Genomic DNA, 19029 nt, shown 5'->3' with positions numbered 1-19029 from the left:
TACTACTGAGTTTAAAACGGACAGTGTATATGACTCTAAATCCTCCACGGACTAATGTCACCGGAAATAGAGAGCCATTACGGATCTGTCTGGACAACGTGACGTCATCCCCAACCCACAACTGATTACATACAATGTCAATAACTCGTCAACAACTCGTCAACTCTTTCTCCGTCGACCCACACAAAACAGCAACCCGCAGGTACACACCCTCCCGACTTCCCTAATTTGGCAGCCGATGGTTAAAGATTACTATTTAAAGAATCCGTATTGTGTCATTGTGACACTTAAACGACGTCCTCGCTTCTTCCTCCCATCATGCACGCGCCAAGATGTCGGCTGAGTTAAGCTGCACGACGCCCCAGAGTCTACTAAAGGGTGGAATTGTAAAACAACAAAATTAAAGCGTTTATTTGTAAATAGCAATGGCTCTCAGTGGAGTTCTTATTAAATCATTTTGTACATTTGAATACTTTCCGATATATCTATAGTTTGTACGTTTTACACCGAACACAACTTTAATTGCAAACATACTCAAGGCTCCTAAATAAACCGTAAGAGCGTTTCCTGCTTACCAGTTAACTTTCAAACGTTCATTTAAAAAAAAAATATGGGTAGTCGAGTGGCGCAATGGAAAGCGTGTTTGCCTTTCATCAAGACGGCCGGGGTTAGAATCCTCGATCCGACTGAAAAGCTTTGGGGTCACCTATACGACCACGTGCATTTTCTGTGGGTTTCCTCCCACATCAAGACGCCCTGCGGCCTCCAACCAGGCCAACAACAGTTATTAATAGGATTAAATAAAAAAAATCACGGACCTCCATTATGTTATAATTTTTGTCAAATAAGTATGTTGGTGATCACGTGATAATTACACGTGGTTTTACGCATGTTTGTGTACAAAAGACATGATTTTAGGCGTTTTTAACGGATTATCATTGAACATTTCCAAAATTTACATCGTCGAGCTCTGTGAACAAAAGGGGGCTATATATCAATAGTTCTTGTTTAACCACATCTTATTGCATCTAGATTTAACTGTTGATCCCTGGTTAGTCGTACATCTTTAATAAACATCAATCTAAAACATGACCATTATGAGATGTATCACTGTGTCACTATAGATGTTCCATACGTAGATAACCGTGGTCAATTAGGATAGGATTTCAATAAATTAGAATGATAACATAAGCTGACTTAAAAGAAGATGGCCCAGGGAAAAACTGATAGGTACAATCGGTGTATTCAGGGAACCGTATTTAGGACACGGGTGAACATTATAATCTGCCCTAGTAGAAAAGTATCAATTATTCTGCCCCAGTTATGTAACAGGTTCGTCCTGAATGCGCTGTGACAGTAACAGTTATGTAACCGGTTCGTCCTGAATGCGCTGTGACAGTAACAGTTATGTAACCGGTTGGTCCTCAATGCGCTGTGACAGTAACAGTTATGTAACCGGTTGGTCCTCAATGCGCTGTGACAGTAACAGTTATGTAACCGGTTTGTCCTGAATGCGCTGTGACAGTAACAGTTATGTAACCGGTTTGTCCTGAATGCGCTGTGACAGTAACAGTTATGTAACCGGTTTGTCCTGAATGCGCTGTGACAGTAACAGTTATGTAACCGGTTTGTCCTGAATGCGCTGTGACAGTAACAGTTATGTAACCGGTTTGTCCTGAATGCGCTGTGACAGTAACAGTTATGTAACCGGTTTGTCCTGAATGCGCTGTGACAGTAACAGTTATGTAACCGGTTTGTCCTGAATGCGCTGTGACAGTAACAGTTATGTAACCGGTTTGTCCTGAATGCGCTGTGACAGTAACAGTTATGTAACCGGTTTGTCCTGAATGCGCTGTGACAGTAACAGTTATGTAACCGGTTTGTCCTGAATGCGCTGTGACAGTAACAGTTATGTAACCGGTTTGTCCTGAATGCGCTGTGACAGTAACAGTTATGTAACCGGTTTGTCCTGAATGCGCTGTGACAGTAACAGTTATGTAACCGGTTTGTCCTGAATGCGCTGTGACAGTAACAGTTATGTAACCGGTTTGTCCTGAATGCGCTGTGACAGTAACAGTTATGTAACCGGTTTGTCCTGAATGCGCTGTGACAGTAACAGTTATGTAACCGGTTTGTCCTGAATGCGCTGTGACAGTAACAGTTATGTAACCGGTTTGTCCTGAATGCGCTGTGACAGTAACAGTTATGTAACCGGTTTGTCCTGAATGCGCTGTGACAGTAACAGTTATGTAACCGGTTTGTCCTGAATGCGCTGTGACAGTAACAGTTATGTAACCGGTTTGTCCTGAATGCGCTGTGACAGTAACAGTTATGTAACCGGTTTGTCCTGAATGCGCTGTGACAGTAACAGTTATGTAACCGGTTTGTCCTGAATGCGCTGTGACAGTAACAGTTATGTAACCGGTTTGTCCTGAATGCGCTGTGACAGTAACAGTTATGTAACCGGTTTGTCCTGAATGCGCTGTGACAGTAACAGTTATGTAACCGGTTTGTCCTGAATGCGCTGTGACAGTAACAGTTATGTAACCGGTTTGTCCTGAATGCGCTGTGACAGTAACAGTTATGTAACCGGTTTGTCCTGAATGCGCTGTGACAGTAACAGTTATGTAACCGGTTTGTCCTGAATGCGCTGTGACAGTAACAGTTATGTAACCGGTTTGTCCTGAATGCGCTGTGACAGTAACAGTTATGTAACCGGTTTGTCCTGAATGCGCTGTGACAGTAACAGTTATGTAACCGGTTTGTCCTGAATGCGCTGTGACAGTAACAGTTATGTAACCGGTTTGTCCTGAATGCGCTGTGACAGTAACAGTTATGTAACCGGTTTGTCCTGAATGCGCTGTGACAGTAACAGTTATGCAACAGGTTGGTCCTCAATGCGCTGTGACAGTAACAGTTATGTAACCGGTTTATCCTGAATGCGCTGTGACAGTAACAGTTATGTAACAGGTTCGTCCTGAATGCGCTGTGACAGTAACAGTTAGGTCGGCCAATGATTACCCTATCGCTATCACTGTCACCGCCGGGCCATAGACCTTTTGAGGCAGTGTTCAAACCACTTACAAAACCAACAATTTATAGAAACATCGTAAATTAATTTCAGGCTTTAAATGTTTTATATATTTGTTAAAATATTGAATGAATTGTGTCACTGTGAAAGATTGTACCTGTTCTCTTTTCCAGGGAATGCCATGCTCAGCAGGGACAGCCATTTACTTAAGTGTTAAAGTTGGATTTGGTTACTCAAGGCTAATAACTAAGACTACAACTTCCTTTTTTTTTTTTTTATATATTTTCAGACTCTCACATCCAGAGATAGATCTCTTTTCTGTAATGCTGAATGCAAGCTGGACCAGGTAAGTACTATTATAATTAAAAGCTGGACCAGGTAAGTACTATTATAATAAAAAGCTGGACCAGGTTACTACTATTATAATAAAAAGCTGGACCAGGTAAGTACTATTAATAATAAAAAGAAAATGAACCAGGAATACATTTTCTGAAATGATATAACCATTTTACATATGGAGTAAACGTCTATAGAGGGTATAAGGTGTCAGGACCAGCTGAGCCAATCAGGATAAACGGTAAATAGGGTATACAAGGTGCCAATCAGTCCTATGTGCATGGTATAATAAGGTACAGTATTATAAACCCCACCAACACAAGCACTTTATGGAAAAGATGCACTGAGTTATTAGATATTGTTTCTAATTCATTTGTTTGCAAAGTAAAATACATGTATGTTCAAAACAAATCTCCACCAAAACTTTAACACTAATAACAATTATACCAGAACTTAAACCCTAACAACACCAGAACTTAAACACTAACAACACCAAAACTTAAACCCTAACAACACCAGAACTTAAACCCTAACAACATCAAAACTTAAACCCTAACAACACCAGAACTTAAACCCTAACAACACCAAAACTTAAACACTAACAACACCAGAACTTAAACCCTAACAACACCAAAACTTAAACCCTAACAACACCAGAACTTAAACCCTAACAACACCAGAACTTAAACCCTAACAACACCAGAACTTAAACACTAACAACACCAGAACTTAAACCCTAACATCACCAGAACTTAAACCCTAACCACATCAAAACTTAAACACTAACAACACCAGAACTTAAACCCTAACAACACCAAAACTTAAACACTAACAACACCAGAACTTAAACCCTAACAACACCAGAACTTAAACACTAACAACACCAGAACTTAAACCCTAACATCACCAGAACTTAAACCCTAACCACATCAAAACTTAAACACTAACAACACCAGAACTTAAACCCTAACAACACCAAAACTTAAACACTAACAACACCAGAACTTAAACCATAACAACACCAGAACTTAAACACTAACAACACCAGAACTTAAACACTAACAACACCAGAACTTTAACCCTAACAACATCAAAACTTAAACCCTAACAACACCAGAACTTAAACCCTAACAACATCAAAACTTAAACCCTAACAACACCAAAACTTAAACCCTAACAACACCAAAACTTAAACCCTAACAACATCAAAACTTAAACACTAACAACACCAGAACTTAAACCCTAACAACACCAGAACTTAAACCCTAACAACACCAATACATTAACCTTACAAATACTAGAGTATACTTAAGGTGTCCACCAAGTTTAATTGAATAATTTATCACTGTCCATAAAGTCATACAAGGTTGTTCGGTTCGTTTAAACAAATGGTAATCCTGGAAAAGTACTGCATCAAGAAATGTTATCCGAACTGTATGTGGTCCCGTGTTTGAGGGCAAACCTTGGCACATGCATATTTCAAATCGGTAAAGCACTTTGTAAGACACATTGAAACGGTTCAATAAGTGAACATTGCAAAAATAGAAATGGTGTAGTTGGAGCAGGCCTACAAACAATGGGTACATACATGTGGGGAAGTAATCACTTGAGCAGCAGTCGGCTCATCTAGTTCTCTAAAACATAACAAAAGGAGCTAGCCTGTCTTGGGAATTGATTAAAAAGTGTGAAAGCACCTGGATGGGGCAGGAATACACACCTGGGCATGGTTACCATCAACATGAGTATCAGCGTGGCATGTATTTACCGCTATACATAGTCTACGAAATTGGCCTGTTTGCCCGACAATGCCCCCTCATTAAAGTAGGTATTACGTGGGTATTGTTTCACGCCTGACGTAGATGTTAGGGTAGTGATACATGTCAATGTTACTGCTCCAACTTTTTACCCCCGTTTGTGGTTTTATTATTCCAGTTTGGCTTCCCGTGTCACTGCAGACCCTGATTAATGTTCCACAATGTCGGTTGTTTTCACGGTAGGGTTTGCAGGTGTAAACAACAAGGATATTGTAGAAAGCTACATGAAAGTATTGAACATGTGTACATATTTACAGGCAGCAAAACACATCAGGTTGGTGTAACAGGCAAAATTAGGTTTTCTTTCTAATTATCTTTCCTGGTGTTTTTCTGTTTGGTGAATACAAGCACTGTACCCATGTCAGACATACAGGGAAGCGCAGGCTAGTGGTTAGGGGGTGTCACTTTCTAGTCATGCTTGCTTTGTTCATATGGGTCGTTTTTACATGGTAAATCTGTATAACTCAGGGCCCTCCATGTTCAGCTTGTCACTTTGTCATAGTTCAATCTTTTGCTGTTACAGATAAAACAGGAGATGTAGCTGTATCTGATACTCTTTTTATACAATAAACTCTGGAATACATGAAAGCATTGGCTGGCATTTCTATCAAGATTTCCAGCTGTCACTTGAAGAGAAATAGTACAAAGAGTATTGTGTGTAAGATTTTTTTTATCAGTTTTTTCCGCTCAATATAACAAATATTTTGGCAGAAAATCTTGAGCCTTTTTTCTAGTTTCTATGGTGATGTACACTTAAACACTATAGTTCACATGTGATCATATTGTAGTGCCAGTCCATAAAAATAGTAATTCATTTACTACAGCTGGGTGGACTTAAGCCATCCTTTTGTTACTTTTTTGAGAAATTAAAAGAAAAATCCTCACAGAAGAAGGAGTGGAGTACATGGAGATATATTTCTGTGTTAAGGGCATTATTTAGTATATATTATTACAGTCAGTAGATATATTTCTGTGTTAAAGATATTATTTAGTATATATTATTACAGTCATTAGTTATATTTCTGTGTTAAGGGTATTATTTAGTATATATTATTACAGTCACTAGATATATTTCTGTGTTACGGGCATTATTTAGTATATATTATTACAGTCACTAGATATATTTCTGTGTTACGGGCATTATTTAGTATATATTATTACAGTCACTAGATATATTTCTGTTTTAAGGGTATTATTTAGTATATATTATTACAGTCATTAGATATATTTCTCTGTTAAGGGCATTATTTAGTATATATTATTACAGTCACCAGATATATTTCTGTGTTAAGGGCATTATTTAGTATATATTATTACGGTCATTAGATATATTTCTGTGTTAAGGGCATTATTTAGTATATATTATTACGGTCATTAGATATATTTCTGTGTTAAGGGCATTATTTAGTATATATTATTACAGTCATTAGATATATTTCTGTGTTAAGGGCATTATTTAGTATATATTATTACAGTCATTATATATATTTCTATGTTAAGGGCATTATTTAGTATATATTATTACAGTCAGTAGATATATTTCTGTGTTAAAGATATTATTTAGTATATATTATTACAGTCATTAGTTATATTTCTGTGTTAAGGGTATTATTTAGTATATATTATTACAGTCATTAGTTATATTTCTGTGTTAAGGGTATTATTTAGTATATATTATTACAGTCAGTAGATATATTTCTGTGTTAAAGATATTATTTAGTATATATTAATACAGTCATTAGTTATATTTCTGTGTTAAGGGTATTATTTAGTATATATTATTACAGGCAGTAGATATATTTCTGTGTTAAAGATATTATTTAGTATATATTATTACAGTCATTAGTTATATTTCGGTGTTAAGGGTATTATTTAGTATATATTATTACAGGCAGTAGATATATTTCTGTGTTAAAGATATTATTTAGTATATATTATTACAGTCATTAGTTATATTTCTGTGTTAAGGGTATTATTTAGTATATATTATTACAGTCATTAGTTATATTTCTGTGTTAAGGGTATTATTTAGTATATATTATTACAGTCATTAGATATATTTCTGTGTTAAGGGCATTATTTAGTATATATTATTACAGTCACTAGATTTATATCTGGATTGGAGACTATTTGTTGGGGTATCTATTTAATACAATCTAATGAAGGAGACAGTTTCATTAGTAGTTCAACTTGTTTGACATGGCCATTTGTACTCTATAAATATAAACACCCAGAGATGTGACCAAATCTTATTTGTATGATCTGATGATTAACATAAAATAATTATGAAGATGTGAATTTCAACCCATCAGAAACATTGGAGCAGAGAAAGAGAGTCTGCAGGGGTCAAACAATATTATAAAGTAGTATTATCCTGTTAAGTTATATACCAGGGTAACTGTTTCACCAGATTATATAACTGGTATACCAGGGTAACTGTTTCCCCAGATGATATAACTGGTATACCAGGGTAACTGTTTCACCAGATGATATAACTGGTATACCAGGGTAACTGTTTCACCAGAAGATATAACTGGTATACCAGGGTAACTGATTCACCAGATGATATAACTGGTATACCAGGGTAACTGTTTCACCAGTTGATATAACTGGTATACCAGGGTAACTGTTGCACCAGAAGATATAACTGGTATTCCAGGGTAATTGTTTCACCAGATTATATAACTGGCATACCAGGGTTATTGTTTCACCAGATGATCTAACTGGTATACCAGGGTAATTGTTTCACCACATGATATAACTGGTATACCAGGGTAACTGTTTCAGCAGATGATATAACTGGTATACCAGGGTAATTGTTTCCCCAGATTATATAACTGGTATACCAGGGTTATTGTTGCACCAGATGATATAACTGGTATACCAGGGAAACTGTTTCACCAGATGATATAACTGGTATACCAGTGTAACTGTTTCACCAGATGATATAACTGGAATACCAGGGTAACTGTTTCACCAGATGATATAACGGGTATACCAGGGTAACTGTTTCAGCAGATGATATAACTGGTATACCAGGGTAATTGTTTCACCAGATGATATAACTGGTATACCAGTGTAACTGTTTCACCAGATGATATAACTGGTGTACCAGGGTAACTGTTTCACCAGATGATATAACCGGTATACCAGGGTAACTGTTTCACCAGATTATATAACTGGTATCCCAGGGTAATTGTTTCATCAGATGATATAACTGGTATACCAGGGTAACTGATTCACCAGATGATATAACTGGTATACCAGGGTAGCTGTTTCACCAGATGATATAACTGGTATACCAGTGTAACTGTTTCACCAGATGATATAACTGGTGTACCAGGGTAACTGTTTCACCAGATGATATAACCGGTATACCAGGGTAACTGTTTCACCAGATTATATAACGGGTATACCAGGGAAATTGGTTCACCAGATTATATAACTGGTATACCATGGTAGCTGTTTCACCAGATGATATAACTGGTATACCAGGGTTATTGTTTCTCCAGATGATATAACTGGTATACCAGGGTAGCTGTTTCACCAGATGATATAACTGGTATACCAGGGAAACTGTTTCACCAGATGATATAACTGGTATACCAGTGTAACTGTTTCACCAGATGATATAACTGGTGTACCAGGGTAACTGTTTCACCAGATGATATAACGGGTATACCAGGGTAACTGTTTCACCAGATTATATAACTGGTATCCCAGGGTAATTGTTTCACCAGATTATATAACTGGTATACCAGGGTTATTGTTTCACCAGATGATATAACTGGTATACCAGGGTAATTGTTTCACCAGATGATATAACTGGTATACCAGGGATATTGTTTCACCAGATGATATAACTGGTATACCGGGGTAACTGTTCACCAGATGATATAACTGGTATACCAGGGCAACTGTTTCACCAGATGATATAACTGGTATACCAGGGGTATTGTTTCACCAGATGATATAACTGGTATACCAGGGTAATTGTTTCACCAGATTATATAACTGGTATACCATGGTAGCTGTTTCACCAGATGATATAACTGGTATACCAGGGTAACTGTTTCACCAGATGATATAACTGGTATACCAGGGTTATTGTTTCACCAGATGATATAACTGGTATACCAGGGTAACTGTTCACCAGATGATATAACTGGTATACCAGGGTAACTGTTTCACCAGATGATATAACTGGTATACCAGGGTAACTGTTTCACCAGATTATATAACTGGTATTTTTACGAGCATCCTTTGTTTGGTTGGAAGGGTCGGTTTAGACGAATTGACTGACTACACTGGCACCGAATCCATAGAGAGTGCCCTTCTGTAAAATCAATTAATTCTCCAAGATATGATGGATAATGCAACTGTTATTAATTTTTAATGGACAAACTAATTTTTTATGGCAGATTTTTTTTATTTGATAACATACATGAAATTTTGTAACTCAAAGTCTCCAAGTCAAGATTGAATAATGTGATATTAATGTGAAATTCAAAAGAAGCAAGACATTTCTTCATCAGAACTCTTCAAGGCTACCAGCTGGATAGTTCTTTTTTTGCAAAATTAATTTTGTCTTCTCAAAAACAGGCTTTAATTAAAAAAAAAGTGATGTAGGACATCACCGTAGTTTTAGCTGGGTGTCTTTGATGCACATCCTGCAGGTATCAAACTAATGGTATCTGCAAATGTAAATAAAAAAAAATGTGTTTTCAAACTGCCTCCTCCTCTTTCACTAATTGAGTTATTTATGGCTGAAGGAGTGCCAGCTTGCCAAGCAGATGTAAGTTATGTGTATCTTATTAGATGTCATCAAGAAATAATAACCTGCAGTAATCTGTACTGATCAACACATGCCTCATCAACCTGAGAGATGTAATTAAGGATTAGTGAGTACAATAGCTCAGTGTTGGGTGGTTTGGCAGATAGAACAGGAAGGTTAGGTCTGCTCATCATTATGATGTCATTGTAATCTACAATCATGACATGACTTTACTCAATAGCGACCAATGATAGCTTGTAAATACACTATATCCTTGTCCAATGACTGTCTACAGCAATAACCCAATCATCTCTTCCTGACTTAGTTTTGGCAGTGGTGCAGGTTACTTGGCAACCATTGGCAGCCATTTTCTGTGCCTCTGTGTGGCTGTGGCTATATCCTCTTCAGACATAACTGGCTTTTATAGCTAATCTTCTCCAAATACCCTCTGATTGATCAGTCGTTTTTACTTAAACCTTTGTAAACATTGTTTGACATTTGTGATGTCTCCAGGTTTTGTAAAGATTCTGCAGCTCGAATAGTAATCACACCAGCGGATACGGCTGTGTCTTGTTCATCTACAAGGCTGCTCCGAGTCTGGAAAAGTCTGATCTTTCCTATCCAAACCTTAACTGGTCTCTATCATCATGATGAACAAGAGTCTGGAAAAGTCTGATCTTTCCTATACTTTAATTGGTGGAGCGGAACTGGACTGGGGACTCGTGTGTCTTCGGGGTCAAAGACTTTGTTAAAGGAGGGAGGAATGTAGCGGAACTGGACTGGGTTGATCGTAGGCGACCAGAGAGCTCAATTGGTAGAGCATCCATCTAGAGTTCGGCGGGTCCATAGCTCAAACCCCAGACTGGCCGTGCATTTTTCCTCTCCTGTTACACTGGTCTATATCATCATGATAGACAAGATTCTGGAAAAGTCCAACCTTTCATATACCTTAACAGGTCTGTATCATCCTGATAGACACGAGTCTAGAAAAGTCAGACCTTTCATATACCTTAACTGGTCTCTATCATCCTGATAGACACGAGTCTGGAAAAGTCAGACCTTTCATATACCTTAACTGGTCTGTATCATCCTGATAGACACCAGTCTGGAAAAGTCGGACCTTTCATATACATTAACTGGTCTGTATCATCCTGATAGACACGAGTCTGGAAAAGTCAGACCTTTAATATACCTTAACTGGTCTGTATCATCCTGAAAGACACCAGTCTGGAAAAGTCGGACCTTTCATATACATTAACTGGTCGGTATCATCCTGATAGACACGAGTCTGGAAAAGCCAGACCTTTCATATACCTTAACTGGTCTGTATCATCCTGATAGACACGAGTCTGGAAAAGTTGGACCTTTCATATACCTTAACAGGTCTGTATCATCCTGATAGACACGAGTCTAGAAAAGTCAGACCTTTCATATACCTTAACTGGTCTCTATCATCCTGATAGACACGAGTCTGGAAAAGTCAGACCTTTCATATACCTTAACTGGTCTGTATCATCCTGATAGACACGAGTCTGGAAAAGAGGGACCTTTCATATACCTTAACTGGTCTGTATCATCCTGATAGACACGAGTCTGGAAAAGTTGGACCTTTCATATACCTTAACAGGTCTGTATCATCCTGATAGACACGAGTCTGGAAAAGTTGGACCTTTCATATACCTTAACAGGTCTGTATCATCCTGATAGACACGAGTCTGGAAAAGTTGGACCTTTCATATACCTTAACAGGTCTGTATCATCCTGATAGACACGAGTCTGGAAAAGAGGGACCTTTCATATACCTTAACTGGTCTGTATCATCCTGATAGACACGAGTCTGGAAAAGTCAGACCTTTCATATACCTTAACTGGTCTGTATCACGAAGATGGACATTGTGAAAACTGCTCCAAGTTCACTTCAATTGTGCCCAAGATTGATTACAAACGTCTGATGCTGATAAGCATTGTTATACACAGATGCCACTCTTTGGAATGTTTTAGAGGAGGTTTGCCGGCATTTTCTAAATTCTATCCATCTTTATTCTTTAATGTCATGACGTAGGTTTGAGTTGAATGACAGGCTGGCATATAGAGAGGAGATATAGGTAGTTCATTAATGTAGGTGTCTGACAGGCTGGCATATAGAGAGGAGATATAGGGAGTTCATTACTGTAGGTGTCTGACAGGCTTGCATATAGAGAGGAGATATAGGTAGTTCGTTACTGTAGGTGTCTGCCAGGCTGGCATATAGAGAGGAGATATAAGTAGTTCATTAATGTAGGTGTCTGACAGGCTTGCATATAGAGGGGAGATATAGGTAGTTCATTACTGTAGGTGTCTGACAGTTTGGCATATAGAGAGGAGATATAGGTAGTCCATTACTGTAGGTGTCTGACAGGCTGGCATAGAGAGAGGAGATATAGGTAGTTCATTACTATAGGTGTCTAACAGGCTGGCATATAGAGAGGAGATATAGTTAGTTCATTAATGTAGGTGTCTGACAGGCTTGCATATAGAGGGGAGATATAGGTAGTTCATTACTGTAGGTGTATGACAGGCTGGCATATAAAGAGGAGATATAGGTATTACTGTAGGTGTCTGGCAGATCAGGACAATGCTGTGCTGCCCTCTGATTGTGATCCTACCTATGTCCTACCTACTGTGGTAGTTCATTACTGTAGGTGTCTGGCAGGATGGCATATAGAGAGGAGATATAGGTAGTTCGTTACTGTAGGTGTCTGCCAGGCTGGCATATAGAGAGGAGATATAGTTAGTTCATTAATGTAGGTGTCTGACAGGCTGGCATATAGAGAGGATATATAGGTAGTTCATTACTGTAGGTGTATGACAGGCTGGCATATAAAGAGGAGATATAGGTATTACTGTAGGTGTCTGGCAGATCAGGACAATGCTGTGCTGCCCTCTGATTGTGATCCTACCTATGTCCTACCTACTGTGGTAGTTCATTACTGTAGGTGTCTGGCAGGCGGGCATATAGAGAGGAGATATAGGTATTTCATTAATGTAGGTGTCTGACAGGCTGGCATATAGAGAGGATATATAGGTAGTTCATTACTGTAGGTGTATGACAGGCTGGCATATAAAGAGGAGATATAGGTATTACTGTAGGTGTCTGGCAGATCAGTACAATGCTGTGCTGCCCAGGTAGTTCATTACTGTAGGTGTCTGACAATATAGGTAGTTCATTAATGTAGGTGTCTGGCAGGCTGGCATATAGAGAGGAGATATAAGTAGTTCATTAATGTAGGTGTCTGACAGGCTGGCATATAGAGAGGACATATAGGTAGTTCATTACTGTAGGTGTCGGACAGGCTGGCATATAGAGAGGAGATATAGTTAGTTCATTAATGTAGGTGTCTGACAGGCTGGCATATAGAGAGGACATATAGGTAGTTCATTACTGTAGGTGTATGACAGGCTGGCATATAAAGAGGAGATATAGGTATTACTGTAGGTGTCTGACAGGCTGGCCTATAGAGAGGAGATATAGGTAGTTCATTACGGTAGGTGTCTGGCAGGCTGGCATATAGAGAGGAGATATAAGTAGTTCATTAATGTAGGTGTCTGACAGGCTTGCATATAGAGGGGAGATATAGGTAGTTCATTACTGTAGGGGTCTGACAGGCTGGCATATAGAGAGGACATATAGGTAGTTCATTACTGTAGGTGTATGACAGGCTGGCATATAAAGAGGAGATATAGGTATTACTGTAGGTGTCTGGCAGATCAGTACAATGCTGTGCTGCCCAGGTAGTTCATTACTGTAGGTGTCTGACAGGCTGGCACATAGAGAGGAGATATAGCTAGTTCATTACTGTAGGTGTCTGGCAGGATGGCATATAGAGAGGAGATATAGGTAGTTCATTACTGTAGGCGTCTGACAGGCTGGCATATAGAGAGGAGATATAGGAAGTTCATTACTGTAGGTGTCTGGCAGGCGGGCATATAGAGAGGAGATATAGGTATTACTGTAGGTGTCTGACAGGCTGGCATATAGAGAGGAGATATAGGTATTACTGTAGGTGTCTGGCAGATCAGTACAATGCTGTGCTGCCCTCTGATTGTGATCCTACCTATGTCCTACCTACTGTAACAATCATAAGTTGAATTCTAGATTATTTCACAATTTTCAAGGCAGTCCCCTGAATTTGTACCCCAAATTATATTACTTTTGACAGGGACATACTCGTATTCCTAAACCTTGCTTATTCGCTCACCCCCAAGGGGACCATTGGGCTGAAGGATGGAGCCCAATAGAGGAAACTGGAGGATTTCAGCCCTCTAAACAATACTTCTTCTAAACAGATTGATTGATCTTAACCAAATACAGTATTTACATCATTGGGACAAGATATTAAGATATAAATTAAGGTTGTAACACCCCAATTTGGCTTGCTTCGTCTGACATTGCCTTATTCACAATGATCACAATATTTTCTTTACGATAACAAACTTCGGTAAAATCAAACGATAAATATGGCACAAAAACGAAAATGACATGATACACTATATGTTTTCCAAGTGATAAATCACTGTATAAATGATAAAGCTATAGGTTTCTATCACTATCAACATTTTATCTGTTTTGCTTCAATATGTTTTAAGTTTTCATTTATTACATGTACTAGTATAAAGTATACCAAGGAATATATCTAAGCTCCATTACTCGGACAGGTTCATTACATCTCACAAGACAATAGCTAGATAGGAAAAAACCCATAGCAACACAGGGTTATCACATTGTGACTGATCAATTCTGCCACAGAAAACATAAATCAGCCAGCTCTGAGTTTAAGAAGTTTGGGTGAGCTGTAGTAGAGATCAATACTTCTCCATCCCGCCTGGCTCCTCTGGCTCCCAAACTCTTAATAACTTCCTTTCTCATCCTATCAGAAAAAACATCTCCTATATCAAGTCTTACAACTTTGTGACACCTGTCTTCCAGTGTAGATAAAGTTTTAATTATTTTATAGATGGTGTGTCAGTAAAGAATAAAACAAAGAAAAGTGTTACATTATTGCTGGGAATTGGGGAATGGAAAGGGATGTAAGCTTCTACAATAGCACACAGTAAACTTAGGATCATCCACAACTAATTAGTGAGAGGAGGGGGATGTAAGCTCCTACAATAGCACACAGTTAACTAAGGATCATCCACCACTAATTAGTGAGAGGAGGGGGATGTAAGCTTCTACAATAGCACACAGTAAACTTAGGATCATCCACCACTAATTAGTGAGAGGAGGGGGATGTAAGCTTCTACAATAGCACACAGTAAACTTAGGATCATCCACCACTAATTAGTGAGAGTAGGGGGATGTAAGCTTCTACAATAGCACACAGTAAACTTAGGATCATCCACCACTAATTAGTGAGAGGAGGGGGATGTAAGCTCCTACAATAGCACACAATAAACTTAGGATCATCCACAAAATCGCTGGTGTTTCTCAGCACTATGTTGAGTGATTGATTGGTTTGATTAGACAGGCAGACACAGGTGGTGGTGTACCTCAGCACTATGTTGAGTGATTGATTGGTTTGATTAGACAGGCGGACACAGGTGGTGGTGTACCTCAGCACGATGTTGAGTGATTGATGGGGTTGAGTAGACAGGTAGACACAGGTAGTGGTGTACCTCAGCACTATGTTGAATGATTGATGGGGTTAATTAGACAGGTAGACACAGGGGGGGGGGTTTCCAAGCACTATGTTGAGTGATTGATGGGGTCAATTAGACAGGTAGACACAGGTGGTGGTGTGCCTTAGCACTATGTTGAGTGATTGATCGGATGTAAGCTCCTACAATAGCACACAATAAACTTAGGATCATCCACAAAATCGCGGGTGGTTGTCAGCACTATGTTGAGTGATTGATTGGTTTGATTAAACAGGCAGACACAGGTGGTGGTGTACCTCAGCACTTTGTTGAGTGATTGATCGGGTTGATTAGAAAGATAGACACAGGTGGTGGTGTAGCTCAGCACTATGTTGAGTCTCAGCACTATGCACTATGTTGAGTGATTGATCGGGTTGATTAGGCAGGTAGACACGGGGGATGGTTGACCTTAGCACTATGTTGAGTGATTGATGGGATTGATTAGACAGGTAGACACAGGTAGTGGTGTACCTTAGCACTATGTTGAGTGGTTGATGGGATTGATTAGACAGGTAGACACAGGGAGTGGTGTACCTCAGCACTATGTTGCGTGATTGATGGGTTTGATTAGACAGGTAGACACAGGTGGAGGTGTACCTTAGCACTATGTTGAGTGGTTGATGGGGTTGATTAGACAGGCAGACACAGGTGGTGGTGTTCCTCAGCACTATGTTGAGTGATTGATTGGTTTGATTAAACAGGCAGACACAGGTGGTGGTGTACCTCAGCCCTATGTTGAGTGATTGATGGGGTTGATTAGACATGTAGACACAGGTGGTGGTGTACCCCAGCACTATGTTGAGTGATTGATGGTGTTGATTAGACAGGTAGACACAGGTAGGGGTGTACCTCAGCACTATGTTGAGTTATTGATGGGGTTAATTAGACAGGTAGACACAGGTGGTGCTGTACCTTAGCACCATGTGGAGTGATTGATGGGATTGATTAGACAGGTAGACACAGGGAGTGGTGTACCTCAGCACTATGTTGCGTGATTGATGGGTTTGATTAGACAGGTAGACACAGGTGTTGGTGTACCTCAGCACTATGTTGAGTGAGTGATCGGGATGAATAGACAGGTAGACACAGGCGGAGGGGTACCTTAGCACTATGTTGAGTGATTGATCGGATGTAAGCTCCTACAATAGCACACAATAAACTTAGGATCATCTACAAAATCGCTGGTGTTTCTCAGCACTATGCTGAGTGATTGATTGGTTTGATTAGACAGGCGGACACAGGTGGTGGTGTACCTCAGCACTATGTTGAGTAATTGATCGGGTTGATTAGACAGGTAGACACAGGGAGTGGTGTACCTCAGCACTATGTTGCGTGATTGATGGGTTTGATTAGACAGGTAGACACAGGTGGAGGTGTACCTTAGCACTATGTTGAGTGGTTGATGGGGTTGATTAGACAGGCAGACACAGGTGGGGGTGTACCTCAGCACTATGTTGAGTAATTGATCGGGTTGATTAGACAGGTAGACACAGGTGGTTGTGTACCTTAGCACTATGTTGAGTGGTTGATGGGATTGATTAGACAGGTAGACACAGGTAGTGGTGTACCTCAGCACTATGTTGCGTGATTGATGGGTTTGATTAGACAGGTAGACACAGGTGTTGGTGTACCTCAGCACTATGTTGAGTTATTGATGGGGTTAATTAGACAGGTAGACACAGGGGGGGGGGTTTCCAAGCACTATGTTGAGTGATTGATGGGGTCAATTAGACAGGTAGACACAGGTGGTGCTGTACCTTAGCACCATGTGGAGTGATTGATGGGATTGATTAGACAGGTAGACACAGGTAGGGGTGTACCTCAGCACTATGTTGAGTAATTGATCGGGTTGATTAGACAGGTAGACACAGGTAGTGGTGTACCTTAGCACTATGTTGAGTGATTGATGGGATTGATTAGACAGGTAGACACAGGTAGTGGTGTACCTCAGCACTATGTTGAGTGATAGATGGGGTTGATTAGACAGATAGACACAGGTGGTGGTGTAGCTCAGCACTATGTTGAGTGATCATGATAGGATCATTAGGTCAAAGTGTGCTGTGAATGTCCACATTGGTATGCTTCATACATTTTATCTTCATATCCAGTTAATGTGCTGTTGATCATTTGCAGAAAACAATCCAAGTTTTACATCTAATTTGATGTTTCCTTGTCATGTTCTCACAGCTGTCCTCATTCTGATTTATAATAGAGCAACCCAATCTTTATATCGGATTCTTGTCACAATCTTATAGCTGAAACAACACTTAGACATCTTTATTTCAAATCTATTGACATTTTCTCTGTAATTATGGAGACCAGATATTGATTTGTTACCTTGCTTCACTGTGTGTCATCATTTTATGAACTTTAAATCACAAAAAGGAATACGATTCCATTCAATTTGTGAAATGTGATTACAAGGATAAGAATGGTGTCTGTATAAAGATTAGCAGTTCGCTGCAGACCTCATTTGCTCTGATGAATACAAGGACTTAGTTTAGCAGTTCGCTGCAGACCTCATTTGCTCTGATGAATACAAGGACTTAGTTTGATGAAAGTATAAAATGGATTCAAATAAAAGCTGATTAAGCAACCAGTAGAAGACTTCTTGAAACAATTCAATTAAACAAGTTGTATCTATCAAGATGAAAACTCTCAATGCACAGACAAATGGAATGCAACTTCAAGTAATGCTGAAATCACACAAAAAGTCCTGCCTAATGTTTGGTTACACAATCAATACTAATCTAGTATAAGACATTTGACTTGAGGGCTTTTTACTGAATATGAGGGTGTAGATTTGTCAGTATTGGATGGATTTTCAATTTATGGATGTAGATTTACAATTTATGGATGTAGATTTACAATTTATGGATGTATAGATTTTCAATTTATGGATGTAGATTTAAAGGGGTGTTGTATTTCCCACTTTTAATGTGATAATTTATGTTTTGGATTGAAGAATTTTATCTCTGGAATGACTTCCTTTTGACCAGTATTTCAGTGTTGTAGTTAAAATCATTAATCAATTATTATTGTTAGGAAAATATGGTTATTTGAAAAGAAATCTATCACTGTGACTAGTTAGAAGTTTTATTGTTTATTAACCATTATTATTGAACAGACATAAGATAAACCAGGAGAATAAAAGGAACTGAATTTATTTGAATTTAAGTTAAAAAATTAGATATGACACAAGCCTTTAGGCGAGTGTCATTCATATCAAATTATTGAATGAGTTTAATAAATCCAATATGACTTGTACACTCATTAAATAATAAATGAAACAATGAAATGAAACAAAATAAACATTTCGAATTCATTAAAAATTACAGTAAATGTATCATGTGGTATAGTAAATGTATCATGTGGTATAGTAAATGTATCATGTGGTA

The 19029-nt window shown here is 38.8% G+C and overlaps 1 protein-coding gene across 1 annotated transcript in view; it reads left to right on the top strand.

The window, feature by feature from the left end:
* LOC110455093 overlaps window positions 1-19029 on the top strand; it is a 53608-nt gene that overhangs the window by 18008 nt on the left and 16571 nt on the right. Inside the window, exon 2 of the mRNA XM_021505036.1 lies at window positions 3321-3377. Coding sequence (XP_021360711.1) covers window positions 3321-3377 — 57 coding nt within the window. The remainder of the gene's footprint in view (window positions 1-3320; window positions 3378-19029) is intronic.

This window comes from Mizuhopecten yessoensis, unplaced genomic scaffold, assembly GCF_002113885.1.
Source record: "Mizuhopecten yessoensis strain PY_sf001 unplaced genomic scaffold, ASM211388v2 scaffold921, whole genome shotgun sequence".
Taxonomy (NCBI): Eukaryota; Metazoa; Mollusca; class Bivalvia; order Pectinida; family Pectinidae; genus Mizuhopecten; species Mizuhopecten yessoensis.
This window is presented reverse-complemented; position numbering and strand designations above follow the sequence as displayed.